This window comes from Thunnus albacares, chromosome 13 (genome assembly GCF_914725855.1).
Source record: "Thunnus albacares chromosome 13, fThuAlb1.1, whole genome shotgun sequence".
NCBI classification, from domain to species: Eukaryota; Metazoa; Chordata; class Actinopteri; order Scombriformes; family Scombridae; genus Thunnus; species Thunnus albacares.
This window is the reverse complement of record NC_058118.1, coordinates 4739532-4758717: the sequence shown is the minus strand read 5'-3', so window position 1 is coordinate 4758717 and position 19186 is coordinate 4739532. Positions and strand designations below refer to the sequence as shown.

At 37.0% G+C, this 19186-nt stretch overlaps 1 protein-coding gene across 1 annotated transcript; it reads left to right on the top strand.

Annotated features, from left to right (window-relative positions):
- The first annotated feature begins 4485 nt into the window (after positions 1 to 4485).
- Positions 4486 to 17159, top strand: igsf5a (immunoglobulin superfamily, member 5a). Its single transcript, XM_044370873.1, has 9 exons — positions 4486 to 4567; positions 5308 to 5387; positions 7037 to 7357; positions 12461 to 12739; positions 13410 to 13529; positions 13934 to 13958; positions 14058 to 14164; positions 14310 to 14350; positions 15849 to 17159. The coding sequence occupies exons 2-9, from the start codon at positions 5342 to 5344 to the stop codon at positions 15954 to 15956; spliced, it is 1047 nt and encodes a 348-aa protein (XP_044226808.1). The 5' UTR covers positions 4486 to 4567; positions 5308 to 5341; the 3' UTR covers positions 15957 to 17159.
- The last annotated feature ends 2027 nt before the right edge of the window (positions 17160 to 19186 follow it).

Genomic DNA, 19186 nt, shown 5'->3' with positions numbered 1-19186 from the left:
GATCTGCTAATCAGGAGGCTGTTCCACTGAAGGCCTTTTGAAACGGATTAGCTGGCAATTAGTTTTCCAGCTTCAGTAGACTTTTTTTTGTTATTTTTAAACTGGTTTTACACTGGAAAAATAGTAACTGCAAATCGGTCACGTAAAAATCAACTTGAAAACCATGTGATTAAAAAATGTGTATCAGCTTAATTTACCATAGAGCACAGTGGTTGTTTTATCTGTTACATATTTAGCATGGACAACATTTTCTGTTAGGATTTGTGTGTGTTGAATATAATTTGGCGAGAGCACCTCTGAGCCCAAACCGAAGCATGTGTATACCGATAGTATAGTGCATTTTAGGGTAACTTTACTCTATGCAGTATAAAACATTTAATAAAAGGTTTATAACATACTATAATGTAGTTGTTAGCAGATATGTTTTTTATTGATGTATGTAAGTGTTACCTGTAATTACTTGGTCATCATGTGCACAGACTTCCACATAAACAGCACGTAGGCAGCTGAATAAATTTAAGTGCAGGTAATTCACAATTTTTCTGTCACGTTGAAAAAAATTGTAAAAATGTATTTTATAATTATACTGCATTCAAAGTATGTCCAGTTAATTTTGCATTTCTGTAGTTTATACAAAACTTTGGCGCCATATTGACCATGAAACTTGATTTTTTGTGAATCAGCTTCAACAATAAGTGATACAAAACACAAAGCACATAGAAAAGTTGTTCACAAGGTTTATGAGTCGACATAATAAAATGTAAGAGCATATACATTTCGGGATGTATACAGTGCAGCAGAACATAATCCTACAGTGACATCTAGTGGTCAACATGAAAAGCACCACTCAGTCAGTATCTGTCTCTCTTGAATGTGTTTTTGCAGCTCAACTTGCAAACAGTTCAGAGACCTTCAGCTACATTCCTCAAACACACAGTTATATTAACCAGTCCAGATGACCGTGGTGGTGATGATCTTGTGACAGCCACCCCACTGACAGTCACAGGTCCACAGGCTGCTCCACAGTAGGAGTGTGAACTCTTGTTCACATGCAAACTTCCACCTTCATTCATCAACCTGCTGAAGGGCCAGAGGAAGATCTGCTGATCTGCATTTCCACACCGAGTAGCAGTGAAGAAGATACTATATGTTGTGTGATCAGTTGCAGGAATAAATGACAGGTTGAGTTAAACAGCCTTCAATACAAAGAAAACTCATTACAGTAGAGAAGACTTATTTACAACAGTAGATTGACCATCTGGTCATTATATAAAACAGTACAGCTGCACCTTGTCTCAGATACACATTACCTGCATCTTTATTACTATTACTATTTATAACACTATTTTACTTTACATTGCATTATATTACTTATATCACTATATAAAAATACAATATCACCATTATATTGTAATTATTATGCCTTTATTTTATCATTGTACATGCTACATCATACTATTCTCTTTGATTTCTGTTATATATACAGTAATTCATTGTATTATATTATTACTGTATATTGTATGTATTACATGTAAAATTATATACTTGATTATATTATTATTATTATGTATTCAGTATGTATTCATACCTATACCTGCATACTTCACTACATACTGTATATAGTTCATGCATCATAGCTGCTGGAGTTGCACTTCTGGACTTCTTTTTGCACAATTATTTCCACAAATCACTTATATAGTCTAAGGTTTTGTGATGTATGTATTTTATATGGCTTTTTAAATGTCACCTCTCTAATCCAACAGTTCTTTAACTATTTTCTTACCCCTGAGCTTGTCTCTGTGCTGCTGTAGCATGTGAGTCTTATCTTCTCTCTTATCTTATATGGAAAATAAACACTGGTTTAAAAAAGTAATAGACAGTAGTTTTTAAAAAGGAATTTATTTTATTTTTTTGTGTCACATAACTCTCTTCACTTTAATAGTAAGTTGATATTTATATGATGTATGATATTTAAAGCCAGTATAAAAAGATGGGGGAGACAGATTTCCCTGTGTAGAAGTCCCATTGCACATAATGAAATTAATCTGATTACTGAAACAATCACTGAAAGACATAATATCACATTAATCACTAGATACTTGCTGGATACATGAGGGACCAAGATACATGGAGAAATGCACGTCGAGTGTTAATACTACTGATACTCTTTTCTCTCCACAGGTAGGTCAAAGGTCAGATCACTGTGAGGAAGATGCTTGCTGTCTTCCTAATCATTATAGTGATTATGTCTAAAAAAAGTAACCTCACCCCCTTGTTTAAACTGAGACTATAAATAAGCCTGATTTGAGTCTGGGTAGCTCATAGGCCGGGAGCTTATCTACTTTTTCTACGGAGCTTAAGTCATTGTCTACAGCTCCTTTAACATGATCCCAGTTCACTGACGTGTCTGTGACACCAGTGAAATACCACAGTCAACAAATCCTTCATTACAAGTTTGCAAAAAAAATTGTACTCAGGTATTACCAGTAAAATGTATACAGGTATCTAAATTAAAAGTACTCTGTTGTGTGAGGAACAGTTATGTTTAGCAGTGGGTGATTTTCATGCTTTCAGATGAGTTGAAGGATTACATACTCCTCTACAGGTTGAGTGAATCTTCTCTTTCCATAATGTCTAGAAGTGTTTGTGTCATCAAGTTGAAACAAGACCATTACTGACAGGCTCCCAAAAGTTTGGCTTTTGGAGACAACAGTGATAACTACACTGTAATGAAGGACAAGGAAACTGTTATCACTCACTCAGTTTCAAATAACTAGCAAGTGGCTAATTCACTCATGAGGCATCACAGGACTTTAAAGCCCCTGAAAACTAGGCTCCAAATCTTAAAGGTACCCTGTGAAGTTTTCTTGTGAACATACAAAAGTTCTGTTTACATTCAGTGTTTCTTATCCAAAGCACATTTTATATATCTTTAAGGCCCAACAAACACATTGGATGTATTTTCTTTCTCATAAAATGTTTGCAAAGCCAGTTTTTTTTTTTTTTTTTTAAATTGCATTGTTTACATCCATGTTTACTTGCTAGCAGTCATCTTCTTCACTGTCTTTGTGGGAGCATTGCTACACTTCTTCGCACATTACTGCCACTTGCTGTTGATTAGTGGAATAACGTGAAATGATTGGCAACAGTGTATATTGTGATGCCTGTATGCTTGTTCATGTGCACAGTACAAACAAAAATGGAGACAGACTTGTGAAACCATGTTCCACAGTGCAACTAGTGGTAAAAAAACCAACAACTCCACAACTCCACAGGGTACCTTTAAGTGATCCTATATAACATTAAATATTCATGATCAAGCAACAATCACAGTTTAAAGATAACCTTTATTTGTATCGTTTTATTCATTAAGAGTTTTACTCTCAAAAACTTATCTGCTACATCAAAACAGAACATGAGGGGTTTGATCTGATTTTCATCAACGCAACTGTATTACTTATTATAAATTATACATACTGCGTACACTGTTTACTCCTGGTCAATACCCTGTACATTCATCCCATTCTCCTCTATTTAATATTTAATATTTCAATCTATAGCTGCTCCTCTCACTAGAATATGTTTTATATTTTTAGTTTTTATTTTATATTTCATATCTTACATTTTTCCTCTATTGTAAATTCCTCTTTGATTTTACTTAGGAGCTGTTATTTTTGTGTATATTTCTTGTGTGTATTTTTTTGACTGCTATGAACCATAACAACAACAAGTCAACTTCCTCATATGTAGTCTGATTACCTACTTGACAATAAAGCTGATTCTGATACTGATTGACAGTAACCAAACAACCCCACAACTGTCATAAACATGATTCAGATGTTGTTAAATCCTGATTGGTGCATGTAAGTACGTGACATCACTTTCTTCTAACTGAGCCTCGCCTACTTCAAACCAGTGAGAGGAACACAAACAAAAACACAAATACTGAAATCTCTCATGTGAAACAACCAAAACTGTTCTAACTTTGGCAGAAAATAATGTGTTCATATAGCATGTCTCTCATAATAAGATGCTGATTCAGGGCCAAAAACAAATACATTTCAACAGAGAATCCTCAGTCAGTTCTTGTTTGCTGTTTGTTTGTCTTTTATCTCATCAATTAGTTGTTCTTGTTTCAACAGCAGCACCAGCATTGGACTATTTATAGAACAGGTTCATATGATATTAGATGAGATCTAAGATAAGATCGAAGATCATTGAGGAATGAAGTGTTGGAAAAAACACCCCCCAAAGAATAAAAGACACAAAAGATCAGGCAATAAAAACAGGCTTAAGCTGACTGACTCTTAAATGATATACCAGCATTAGTCTTCTGATAAGACAGTCCGCCTCACCTGTCTGTTCTGAAAACGTCAGCCTCACACCCACAGCCGAGCATTAACTGACAGGTAGTGTGAGGATATAAGGGTTGGGTTTCAATGACCAGACCTGAACTTTGCTCCCTGTGAGAGTTTCAGAGCCACAGGTGGAGTTCTGCTGCTCACCTGCTGTTTCAGGAAATGAAGCTTTGATCCTTTCTACGCACCACAGCGGGAGCCATCACACAGTAAGTTTGTATAACTGGAGATGCTGTTACTTCTGAGGAATACTTAGTGATGACTGCAGAGATTTTGATCCACTGGAATTATTTTATAAAAGTTGTGTGTTTTGATATCAACGCCTGCACGGTATGGAAAGGCTATGAAAGCGAAAAGATAGCACGTAAAAACAGCTTGGGTCTGTAGTGACGAAGCAACAGAAACAGAAGGCATAAAAATGGTGTAGTAGAGACTTAACTCAATGTATTTCGTGTGAATGAATGATGGAATGATCAGTTGCAATCCTGTTGTTTGAGTACATAAATGTAAAACAATGTTGTATATTTAATCTAAACATAATTTCAAACAAGAAAGAATGTCTTGGATTTTTTTCTCTAGAAAAGTAAATAACTCCAAACAATTTCCAATCAAAATCTATTTTCTTGATGTCCTTTGCTTCGTTCACAAAGAAATACAGGCTGAGTTTTTGGTCTTATGTCATTTATTTGTGGCTTACGTTCCCACCGGAGCTTAAATTTGTTTTGGGAAGGTATCGGTGTACCTGTAAAATCACCCAGAATGATTTGTCACTTTCACAGACATTACAGCCAAAATCAAAGGCTAACTGATTCTTCTTCTTCCTGCTTTGACATGGACAAGTTCATTCAAATCAAGATATGAGCTTACAAATATGTAATTTTTGTTTTTAACACTGACCAAATGCATAAGAGCCTCTTTTAATTTAAATCCTCCTTTCCTCATCTTTCAGGATAACAACACTAGCACGACTGTTTCCTGAAAACATGGCCAACCGCTTCCACATCTGTTTATTACTGTGTGCAATTGGAGGTCAGTATTTATTTTTTATAAATAATTATATAAAGTGTATAAACCTGCAGATTGGATGATATTTAGATAAATAACAGGATGCTAGATAAAGTTAAGTGTGCAGAAGAGTTATATTTGTCTGGATCCTGCAATTTAGTCCAAATGTTTAGTGAATTGTAGCTTAATGTTTACACAGTGTTTATGAAAATTACATGACAGCCTACATAATATACTACCTTTGTGAAGCTGTAATAACAGCAGTTTTAAAAGTCCTGAGAGGGACTTTTAAATGGTGGATTAAATGTTAATGAACCCTCTAGTGAAATTAAATAAAGCATATGAATCAACTGAACCAACAACTACAAGTGAATCTAACTGTGAATACAGCAGTATTAGCTGACTTTTCAGTTTTTTGACTTTTCTGTCGACCACTACTAATATGACATCTGAACAGATTTTTAAATGGAGTATTACTTTACAAATGAAGTCAGTACCACAGGGTGATGTTCTTCATTATCACGGAGAGTACATGAGTAACACTCTCTGAAATACAACAGCAGGTCTAACAAGTTTTTGTACTATTACACTTGTTAATTGTTACCCTTGGTGCTGTCTGGAAGAAAAAAAGCTGAACCAAAAGAAACTGTTGCAAATCTAATCAGTCACTCTCATCAAAATGTAAACAGGCTTGCTCATTCCAGACACTAGTAACTGACTGAATGAGAAGAGCATTTGCCACAAATGTCTTTTTGCTTACTCTTATAGGATGCAACAATAGTAACAAACCATCCAGGGAAACATTCACAAACTCTTCCTGAACTTTAATGTTCAACATGTGAAGGATCAGTCCAGATTAATGCTCTGTTTGAGTTTCAGTCTTGTTACAAACAAACCAATGTCCTTTGTAACGTTTACGTACCTTGAGCAAACTCAAACATGTCTTGAGCACTGATTTGAACAAAGATTGCTGCAGACCTTCTTATTGTGCTGAATCAAGTAGAAAAGTTCAGCCAAAGTTGACTAACAGATGTAAATCAATGACACTTAACACATTAAAAAAAACCCCGTCTACTTCTATTTTATTGATTATGTTGTGGCTTCACTTTTGCAGTGATGTGAATACCTGAAATATGTTGCCTATCTCACAAAAATCTTCAGTAGCCTACTGAAAGTCAACAGCAATTATATATATATATACTGTATGTATATTTAGTGTATAAAATCTCAGAATGTCGACTCATTACAAATTCACTGAGCCTAAAGTGAGCACAGAGTATATTGCTTATATTTTGTGACTAACAATAAAAAAAAAAAAAATAAAAATATCACACAACCAACCAATTATTCCAACAAATACAGTTTATGTGACCCAGTTTCATTATTTCTTCAGTCTATTCCACCACTTACAAAAAACACAAGAGGCATTAATAATCATGAGTTGAACATTTTAAAACAGTTATTGATCTGTATGTTTTGAGAAACCTAATAAACATGTAATATTCAACAGTAAACCATTAAAAAAATTATACATGCTATACATTATAGTCTATTTATGACCAACTGTATAATTACAGCATGACAATATATATAGGCCATATATAGGCTACTGTATATGTACTGTATTTTCTTTTCTCCCAGTCAGTAAAACTTTTGTATCCCTGTGCATTTAGGATTTTGTTCAGTGCTGTCAGACAAGTTCCAGTTGGAGCCTCTGAATATCACAGTGCTACAAGGATCTGATGCCCGATTCACCGCCACAGTGCAGAGAAGTTGGACGTTCATGACGTTCCACGTCCAAAACCGTCTAGCCCTCACTGTCCCTGCTACCGGCGAGATATTGTCATCAAAAAACTATTCGGCCAAATTCTGCTCCAGAAACAGAAGCTGTGTGGAGTTCACTATCCATAACACCAACCACAATCAGCATGGGCCAGTCGTCTGCTTTTTGCAGGGGGCGCCTGTTCCGAGGACTGCACATCTTTACGTACAAGGTAGGGTCATTAACATTCATCAGGCTGTATTTATATTTTGTTAAATGACTTTGGGCAGGGTGGTGTGTAGTATTTTGAGAGACAGGTTGTTTTGTAACTGTGTTGACCTCTCTGTAGATGCAAAAGCATCGAAAAGGAGGTTCTTTTCAGCAGCTCAGTGATGCTAAGCTGTATGTATACTGCCCAACCCAGAAACCATCCTATTCATGTGCTCATCAAATAGCTCTCTGTATAGTTGTGGGGGAGGTGTAGTGACTGGGCTGTACTCTGGGGGGCAGTAGTGAGCCCCATTCATGTGTTTGCTCAGCAGCCTATGGCGAGAACATCAGATGACAATGAGACTGACACTGAGCTCTCTGTGGTAACATTTTGCTCAACAGCAGGAATTTAATATTTTCAAAGAATCATAAAAAAAAAAAAAAACATGAAAAAAAGAGGCTGGTGGCCTTGATAGCTGGTAGGGGAGAGTGGGGTAAGATGAGCCAATTTTTATGTATGTTGTTCTCTAGGCAACGAAAAATGAGACAGAAGTAGAATGAAAACATCCACCTCTATTTCAGGATGTCTCTTGAAATGAAATTGTAAGAATGGCTCATTGAAAGTATGACTTCTCAAAAAAAGTGTTCCTGTGACTCAACATGCCCCAGGTTAGGTGTAAGTTGATCTGAGTGAGTGGGTAAGTAAAGCCATCTGAGGGTAAACTGACCATCTGACTTTTTAAGACCATTGAACAATCAAAAATGACCATTCAGCATACCATCCATCAAGCTTGCAAGGAAATATGAATTGTTGCTCCCTCCTTGCAGTTACTCCAGCCTTTAGAGGTTGAGGTAGCTTCTTCAACTCATCACTCAGTGGGAAAAATGCCTCATCATTTTCCTTGAATGCAAATGTGGTGCCAGCCACCTTGAAGGCTGAAGCCCAAAGAAGTTGCCTCAGGCATATGACATGAGAGACTGTGGTGTGCCATAAAATTCTTGAACCAATCTGGACCTAGAAAAGTAGGCTATAATTTACTCTGTCATGGTGCTGTATTAAACTACACAAGATAAGTTATCTATGCTGACCCAATGAGTCATGTAATTTCTGGCACACCCTACCTGCTAAACCCTTCTCTTTCCAGTTGTTGGGGACAGGAATGTTGTTTCTTTCTGCCAATTCAATGACAGTTCACATAATTTCTTTGGAGTAAAAACATGGAACTGGTCAGCCAGCTTCTTGATATGGTCTGCAATCTCCTTCTCTACGTCCTCTGTTTTTACTTCCTTTACCTCTGTTTTAATGACCTGTCAATACTTCTGTCTTTTGCCACTGATCTTATGGATTTTCCATTCTTGACATCATTGGCTGCTCTCTCCATCTCTTCAAGGGTAGGTTCTTGGCATGATAGCTTTTCTACAATGTTTAAGTTTAAGTTGAACCACTGGCTCACTTTGCCCCATAGCCACCATTTTGAAAAAAAAGGCCTAGTTTAGCAATTCAATCTAATCTTAAACTAAATGATTCACATGGTTCACTTGTTAGAAAATCACCAACATGTATAATACATAGTGTTTGACTTGGATAAATTTGCTTTGACAAAACTGTCATTGTACCTTACATGAAGAAAATTTACTTTGACCAGCAAAAAAGTGGTTTCTGTGTAAAAACAAACAAACAACCTTCCCACATCTCTCATGTACAGTGACATAGACATGATGCGTGTGTCCTCAATTTATGATCACATGACAAAACAGGTGCATAGTTGTCTAGATACAGGGGGTGGGTCAACTTACCCACAGGGTCATCTTACCCCACTCTCCCCTACAACTTTCACACCAAACTCAGTGTCTGACAGTATTTTAAATGTGCTTGCACATACACACATGATCATACACACTTACTTGTCTGCCATCCACTCTTCATAGCACAATGCTAGATGGCCAGTTAGGGCTCATTATCTCCCCATCACCTTCAAAGGAGAGCTGTGTCACATGGAGAAACTTAGTTTATTTCAGTCAACCTGCAGTGATTTTCATCCATACTGAAACAAGCTGTGGAAATATGAGGGGGAACACTTTATGGGGGCAACTTTTGTGTGGGTGCGTGGAGAACTTCCAGCTTATGTGTGTGTTCAGATTGTCGGAGTATAACGACTTTTTGTTCAGGGAGAGAGAGAGTAACTGTACTGTAATTTTCTCTATAAAGGGGAAAGTAGTTTCCTTGGAGGGTGAGGGCAGGCTAATAAAACTTTTAGAGGCTGTATCACAGAACTGGAATTCAAAGAGGGGAACAAAATAAAACAAATACAACATGGGAAAAACTTTTTAAACTATTTCATTATTATAACGGCAGCCACAGAAATAAGTATGAGTCAGCCTTTAAAGGTCTGATAATTATCACTAATGTGTGACTGAAAAACCTCCAAATTACTGCACATGCCGTTTTTGAAAAAATCATCAAGAAATATTTAAAAACAAGTCTAAAAACTATTTTATGAGCATTTGTTATAACACTCCTAACTCCAAATCTCACCCATAATGTGACCGACAGACCAACTAAGAAACTAACATTGCGTCATCTTTCTGTTTTGTATATTCAAATGAGTTAACTTTTGGAGAAAGCAAAGGAAACAGCAGTGGGTCCACTATTTAGTTTAGTTTAGTTTAGTTTAGTTTAGTTTAGTTTAGTTTAGTTTAGTTTAGTTTAGTTTAGTTTAGTTTAGTTTAGTTTAGTCATTTATTTTACAGGGACAATGTCTTCTCTTCTCACACTTCTGAAAATATGCCAGAGTTAGCCAAAAGGCCCAAGCACATACACAAGATAAAATATTTTCAGTACAATAAAAGAGCACAATATCATACAATACAATAAGACAATATATACAACAATACTATACAATAACACATACTGTACTATATGTCAGTGTGTTCAACGTTATAAACCGATCTGTCACTGACTAAAATCTTGAAAATCCTCAAGGAGCCCCTTCTCCTGTGATGAGACTGCTTTTAAAAGAACATTTGAATAGTATCAAGAATCAATCATCACAGATATGATCATGGATATGTAAATGTGTTGCTGGACCCAGCAGTTAACCGCATCTTGTGGTGTCATGAATATGTAATATATCACTGCAGGGATGCATATTGTTTTGCAAACACTGGCTTATAAATGTTGTAGAAGTGGGACATGTTTTGACATCAGATGTTCAGAAATAGAGATTTGACTGCTGTGTCCTGAGAGAAACTCTCTGACACAAATGTTTTAGAGTTTCTCCCCCTAAAACAATCCTGAGAAACGTGTTGGTGTTTTCACCAGAAGGGACATTTCCCTGTGACAGCTCATCTCTGACCTCTAGCCTCTGGCCTCTAGCTGGATTAGTAATTAGAAACACTCAGTTCATCCCCAAAAATGACTTGTCTCTATGAGGCAGTTTTACAATTAACCAGCCTCAAACTAAACCCTTACACAGCAGTATGAAGTAAACAACAGTACTCTGTGCATGTCTCCTTTGTACCATGTACATAATTGATTGTCAGAGTGTTGGATCTCTATCTCATGCTGCTGATTAGGACCTCCATCATTACAGACATATTCTCCATGCATGTAGCAAAACCGGCAGCCAAAGCTAATAAATCCACTTAATAGACCTGCCAGTTGAGTACTCTGATTGCTTTTCTGCAAGGGGATGTTAATGAGGGACACTGACAGTGAGCAAACGCTGTTTAACAGCAAATGAAAGAAGGTTTCATATGAAAAGAATACAGGTTTTATGAGATTGGACCACTGGTTTACTTAATGTCAGGAATGCTGACATTACATAAACCAATTCTAGCATACAATTTATAAAATGTAAAAATGCATTATCATTAGCCATGCAGCAGCCATGCATGCTGCACAGTCATATTTAGTTTTGCATTTTTCACTCTTCATGGAGTTCTGTGATAGTTCAGTATTCCATGAACTTCACTCAGCACTGAAGTTGCTCTATCCTTTGCTGATTGGCATCAGTTGCTTTATTTATGCTTTCACATTGGCTGATTCTCCAGCTGATTGGATACCAGGTGATGACTAATGTCCAATCATATTCATGCAGGTGCACATGGCGTCCTTTAAGGACCTAATACTTTTCACTCAATACTCAGCTGATACCTTCATGCCAATGCCGCTTGCTGCTACAGCTCCTTCAACCTAATCTCCTCATGTGATATGTTTTCAGTATTGCTAACTTGTTACTGCACCTGTATATAGTGTATGTGTTTGTCTAAAAGGGGTTTCAGTCTTTGAGTCAAATCTTCACTGCTACTCAGATTGTTTGAGAGCTCCCTCTGAGAGCAGAGCCTTTTCTGCCAAATCTAATCACATAATCATTTGCCATAAATAGTCAATTTGACATGTTTTTGACTGAACTGTATTAAAGGATAAATCCTTTATTTTTCTTGTTGTCAGCAAATCCCATGAAAAGAGCAAAACCAACAATGTATTAGTCCATCTTGGAATACTTTAGTCTACCTCAGCCTGTCTGTGCCACCCAGCTCTAAGCCGATTGGTTCATATTGAAGACTTTAATACCAAAAATATATACTTTCATTTTTAAAAAAAAAAAGCTAAATGAACATCTTGGCACTTTTTTTTAGCTGAGGTTACTCAAACAAGAGTATGGTACGTTTGTTGGGAACTGTTTTCAGTGTGGATGTGGTGCTGTAGTGAGTATTTATGGCATGTGGGATTGACTACAATGACCATTTTGGATCATGTCATCCAGTGCAACCATGTGGATAATCATTATGTTTTCAGTAGTTTTTGGACAACAATGCTCTGGAGCTCTACGGCACAGAGGAATAAGATATATCAGGCTTTGACACACATACAATACTTGTTATTAGATCAATCATTGTTGGTTCTGGTCTTTTCATGGGATTTGCTAACAATAAAAAAATATAGAATGTCACATCAAGATGTATACTTTAAACTGCTAGTCTTTGCAAAATAGATTTAAACTTTTAGGTTGTTTTTTTCAGCAATCACTCATCACTCTATGGCTAAGCTGACCACTGAGTCAAAATCCTAGAAACATGGTGTATAATGCTGATTAACCCCTCGTCTACCCCTGTCTCTCAGTGAGTGGTGAAATCAACATCAAGGAAGGGAATGTAACAGTGGAACAAGGCCAGCAGGTAGAGTTTGAGTGTGTAATGACTGGTTGGTACCCCAAACCTACTGTCAGCTGGATCCGAAATAATCAAACTGTGAACAGCAGCCTGTACAACACCACCCATGAGGATGGACATACCACCAGTGTCCTGAAGTTCCAGGCGGTCAGCAACACCACAGTGGAGTGTCAGGCAATTGTGTCAGAACTACATCATCCAAAATCCAGCTTTGTCTACCTGGTGGTTGGTAAGGTCTTCCACAACATTTTTCTGTACAGTACATGGCATGAGACACATGACTGATTGGACTGATCTAGGATGATGTGATTTCTTTTTTTCTACTGCATTAATTACCGCGAGGCAGCTGGATTCACAAGATCATGATATCATGTGAATCCAGCTGCCTCGCAACGTAAGACAGTGATAGAGGGTGATAGACAGATGGTTCATCCAATCACCTACCAGGTATTTGTTCTGTGTAACAAACCATCTCGTGTGTCAGGTTACTGCATTAATGTACTTTTGTCAATTGCAAAGTCTTAAAAATGTCTGGGATTCTACTAACAGCCCTTCACTACACATGATATTAACATATGACCTGGGTGATTGGAGAATAATCTGATAAAATCAAGTTTTAATTGAATAAAAAAACCCATTCAACATGCGCTGTATGGCAATCACATTAACAGCAATACCCTGAGTGTAAGGTTTCAACCAGGAGGTGCACACATATGGATAACATAATGTACTGTCTAGCAGGAGGAAAAAAACCCTGCAGCAATATGCAATTTGCAGGGGAAAGAGAATTCTAATGTGTGTGCAATGGGTTATGGTGGGTCAGAGAAGCATTTTACAATCATAATTTTTGGGGTTTTTGGGTCTTCTGCTCTTTTCTCTGGTCTTTCCTCCTAAAACAGTGCCCAAGCCTCCTGACTGGACGGTGCTGATAGCTGTGGTTTGCTCCATTGGAGGTTTTGCTCTGCTGGTTTTGCTCATAATCGGAATCATCTTCTGCTGCAAACGCAGGAAGGAAAAACGTAAGGCCCTCATTATACTAATTCTAACACAACTTACACCATACTGTATGTCCAAAATCACAAATGTTAGGCTAGTAACCTTTGTCTGAGGGCAGGATGTGCTGGAAAATAACAAATCAAGAGGAGGAGACTTTTCAAACAGATGACAAGAAGCAGAAAAACCCATTGCTTCTTTCTTCAACATGATATACTTTTGCAAACTGAAACAGCTTTGAGAGTTTCAGAGCAGCTTAACTCACAGTTGCTTTTTGTAACGGTAATGGCTTTGTAGATTAATTTATAGTCTGTCCTGACAAAAGAGTGAAGGGTCCTAGCAAACTAATATTAATGTCACATTTACATTATATAGCAAGTGTTATATTACTTATGTACTAACCAACTTATTATCGTTCAATCCATTTCAGAAGCCAACTACCAAGATGAAATGAGGTAATATTCTATCAAAACTATAAATATTTTGTACTTTTGTACTTCTACATGTTTGTACATACAGTAAACTGCTGTGCTGTCTTACATGTTTGTGTGTAGCAGGAGAGTGAGGACACAGAGTCAGTTAAGTGGTGTCAATCCCACTGGACAGCAACAAGGTCAAGTGAACGCAGGATATGTAAAAGACAATCAAGTAACAAGAACAAGTAAGACCGATGAGAGCACGTACACAAACACATCATTTTTCATCAAAATCTTTGACAAAATGTCACTCTCTTGGTATCATTATCATTATCCACTTGTGACACAATGAAGTCAAACTTCTTTCTTCTATCTCTTCTTTGTTCACAGGTATCGCTCCCAGTGAACTCTATCTCCCCAGTAGTTTAGAGGTAGGTTGTGAAGTTGTTCAGTAGTACGCAATGATAATCAGTAGAAAATGTTTGCATGCAGTAGTGTGCAGAGATCCTTTTAGGTCATCGGGGTTGAGGAGAAAGGCACCTTTGTGAGACATGGCATTTTGAGGACAGGACAATGGTGGGGAGATACAGTATGTCACAACTGTCTTCTTCGGTGCCTTTTTTTGGCTACTTTGGTATAATTTTGGACATTTTGTCTTTAGTACGTCTGCAACTATGATAGGGGCTCTGTGAGGCTGTACTCGGCACAGAGGTACTTTGAGTTAAATACTAAAGTCAGTGTGCTAACATGCTCACAATGACAATGCTGATGTATAGCAGGTATAATGTTTACCAAGGTAACCATCTTAATTTAGCATGCTATCATAATCTCATGACCACCAAGCAGTAAAGTACAGAACAGTACAGTAAAGTGAAGAGAAGTACAGCTGAGGCTGGTGGGAATGTCATTAGATTTACAGATTTATTTGCAAATAAGTCAAAGTAATGAACAAATTAAAATTTCAACCTGATGATGGCACTGGATGAAAAGTCAGGAGATCACCAAAGTGATTGCAAATCATCCTGAAGGGACATAAATGTGTCAACGACATTTCATGGCAATCCATCCAATAATTATTGAGACATTTTACTTGATAAATTCAAACCTGCTGGTAACAGGAAAAGTCAGGGGATTACCAAAATCATTGCAATTCATCATCTGGGTACTGTGGATATTGGTACCAAAGACAAAAAGAGTTGGAAAGTTCACCTGTAAATTGTTTCTCTGTTTGCGCACCAATCATCTACCATGCACTATAATGGAGAACCCATGATGTATTGCCTGCACTGTCCCACACTGCTGTGCCTATACTGTCAAATTCCATATGTAATCCCCAGTAAATGAAGCTTAGAACACACAGTTGGCATACAGTATGCACCCTTAAAGTCAAACATGCAAGTATAAATCAAAATGTCATCATTCCTCTAAGCTGATATGTTTCTACATGCCTGAGAAGTGGTGATTTATATAAATCACTTGGCATGGCTCTTACAAATGAAACGAAAAAATAACCAGCCATGTGAATTTATCATCTTTAATTATAAAGACACTAATCATTTTACGTGTCATTTATCGTCCTGGGTTTCCAAATTCATCCAATACTGATGTTTTCTTTTTTAGAGAGTGGGCTGCATTTATCAGGCATGGTACATATGGATAATTCATTGCTCGACCATTCAATTAATTTGAGTAATGAATAAAAATAAAGAAGTATATTATTCAAGTCCACAGTAATACACATAATAATTCCAAGCGGACTGTCTTTTCAGTTGAGCAGTGTTGCATTGTTTATGTAACTGTGGTAAGTTTTGTTTTAGAATAACAGGGAGGGAAAGGCTGGTAAAATATGAGTCTACAGTGTTTTAACTGCAGATCTCAGCTATTTTTGAGAATTATTAATCAGAAATTTGTGTTGCTTTTGATTTTTAGATGCCTGATATTGTGAACAGTAACCAGGCAGGAAATAGCTACAATAATGCCTACAACATTCCAAATGAATCAGGCCTCAAGAAACACAGACATCTCACCATTGTGTAAGGACAGCAGACCAAGACGTCTACAGATGTTGATGAGTTTTAGGACAAATCTGCACAGCACCTTGAAGCCTGACTTCACTGCCATGGTTTCTGAAGTTTGGAGAAAGGTGGAAAGAAGGACTGAGGACAGACCAAAGACTGATGTACTCAAGTAGAGTTGAGACTTGTCAGCAGAGGAGACCCTGCAGAACATGCAAATGCATTGTTCACTGCCTGATTAAAGTATATATCTGCTGGGTGGAAACTTTGATACAATTATGGATATGTGTATGTATTGAAAACAGAACAGTTGAAAACAGTTTCTGAAATTGTCTGAGAGTTCTGCAGTAAAGACGCAGAAGCAGCACCATGATGCAAATGATGGCACAGAGGCTATATTTTTGTTGATTAACTGTGTTTATACTAAGCCATATATTTTTATTGAGACGTTATTTAATCCAAATTCAATATCGTCATCTTTCTAAAATAATGGCCCAAGTCATTTTTTGACAAAAATGATTTTTTTTGCCTAAATCATCTCCTCATGATGGTAAAATCGCCTACATCCTCAGTTGAACAGATCATGTGATTCTACCCCTGTAATATAATGGCCTATGTCAAGAGTGTGACTAAATCCTCATATTGCATAGTTATTTAGTCTTTTTAATCAGTCTTTTTAGTCAGCATTTTAGTCAGCAAAATAGCTCAGTCCATGAAGCTAGTATTTAGCAGTGAAAAGTGGAAAGGCTGTGGCTGTTACAAGTGATAGGCTTTCTGTTAACTCTTTTCTACATTTTAAACAATATTTCAGCTGCAGTTTTTGTCTCATTTTTTTCCACATCACCTGATCTAATTAAGAAAGATTTAAATACTGTATTGTAATCTAACAGCTAGAAATTATGTGTATAACTAAAAAATTACAAAGGATCCTCTTTACTTTTGTGTTTTTGTTTAATAAAAATCTCACTTGAACATAATGTTAGTAATCATAACATCATTTGACTGGTATTATAGTATGCCTGTTGTGTAGTGTCTAGAGGCAGCTTGTGCACCCCTAGGGGTGCATGCACACCATGATGATTTTTTTGTGTTTTCTGAGAAATCTGAAAAAATTACTTGGGCCATTATTTTAGGAAGGTGACGATATTCAAAAAGGACCAGATTAAACTTCCTTTGTTCTCCAACATCTGTAAATGTTTTATAATTAAATCCTCCTTAAATTTCATTCTTACATGACTGTTCTCTGATCAGTGGCCTATTTTTGAAACATGATGAAATAATCACTTCTAACCAACAAACCCTTGTTTGTACATATATAGCAATAAACATGCAAGTGTTTGAAATAGTCACCATGACGAACATTTCATATATGTATATTGTTAGCCAGTCTTACGGCCAAAATACACTGGGCACAGATGCGGCATGACATGTCTGTCACGGCATGGCTGCAGCAGAGTGTGTCCATTATAATCAACTGAAGTTGCAACCATGGAAGCTGCATGCACCTGTGGGCTCATCTCTATTTTTGCGTGGCTGTTTTTTTTCTCCACACGTGGCTACATGGCCCTCCAACCAGTAAAACCTTCATAAAACTGTCTAAAAACAAGTACAAACTGTTTAAAAATGATTAAAATAAATACCAAATAAAAATTAATATAGCCTGCGCTTCCAAACTCTGCATAACCAACTGCATTATCACTTGGCAAAACTCAATATACATGCAGTGATGGAGATGAGTCTGTGCCGGGTGTATTTCAGCTGTAGAAATATCCTTTTTAATTGATTAAATTTTTAGATTTTTTTTGCACTGCATGTTCACTTACACATGCATGAATATTGAAATTGTAGGCTGCTAAACTTTAACCTTTTACAACCCATTTTAGCATATTTATTTCACCCATAAACTGTAAATGGAGTATGGTATTTCCTTGTCATCAAGCTGGACTGGATACAGCACGGTCCTCTAAATTGTTTCAGTCTCCTTTTCTTCTATGTCATAAAAGTAATATAGGGAATAGATATGGAAATCATATATAGGCACCAAAATCTTTTTTTTTCGGTTATCCTCCTGATTATTTTACTCTCCAGGACTCTAAAATGTTCAAATAACACTAAAGAATTGGTGGTTAGAAGTGGAAGACTTATACAGTAGGAGAGGAATGGTCACACTGAAGATGTTGCTTCAGTTTCAGTGGTCACAATCCAAAAAGGTTTTGGAGTCACTGTTGTAGGACACTGTATATCCTTAAATATACTCTAATATACCTCTGTAGCTCAGATTCAGTCTGACCAGTGAGCATGGATTGTGTGCTGCTGAGCCAACTGAACTCAAACGATCTTTACTTGGAGAGAAAACACATTTAGCTGGACTTGTTGGCCAGGATGCACCAGCAGGGACCAGACTCACCCTGGTTGAGCTGTAATATCAGATACAAGCCAGCGATGGCATCTGTCACCGTGGATCAATTAGACGATAAAATGATGTTCGCAGTGCTGTGGCAGAGTTGCACATTATCAGCCCTGGCTAATTAGTGGTTTAATTAAATTCATGATTGGATTTAATGTGACCCTTTTTCAAGTAGCTGCCACAAGTCTGAGGAAAGATAAGGAGGATCAGGGTTGTGTGAATGAATGGTTTAGCCTATACAAGTTGTAGTAGTCTTGAGGCTTGTGTTTGACCGATCAGCAATAAACGGTGCAAACTTCACTACAGATCGAGGAACCCCCTGGCAAAATTCAGAGTCATGAATTTCCTTGGTTCCTGAAAAGTTCCTGCAGTGGAAAAGTCCCATCTTTCTGGCTGTCTGTTTGATCAAGGGACATGTCTTTTCTTAGGGGGTAAAACGGCATTCAACAGTGGTCCTTGAGTTGATCCTAAAAGGATCCTTTTGAAATGAGGATCAATTTAACTTCATTATAATTTTATTCATGAGAGATTATCCAAATTAGGTTATGAGTATCAGTATAAGAATGACGATAAACAAAATGAGACAAATCAACAGAAACATCACCAGCTCGATGGACTTCATTGGTTTACTTAAATCTGCAATAACAGATTTTTTTTGGCCACTTGGGGGCAGCAAAAAAAGGCTGCAAACACAACTTTGACACATTACCACTTGATAAATTTGTGGCTAACTTGTTAGCAAATAGTCACTTATTTACACATTGGAGCAACTATAGCATGGTCATGTTTCTGTCCACCTGTTGAATGTAAGTCCAATATTCCCTTCCCTTTAGCTCTTTAAATGG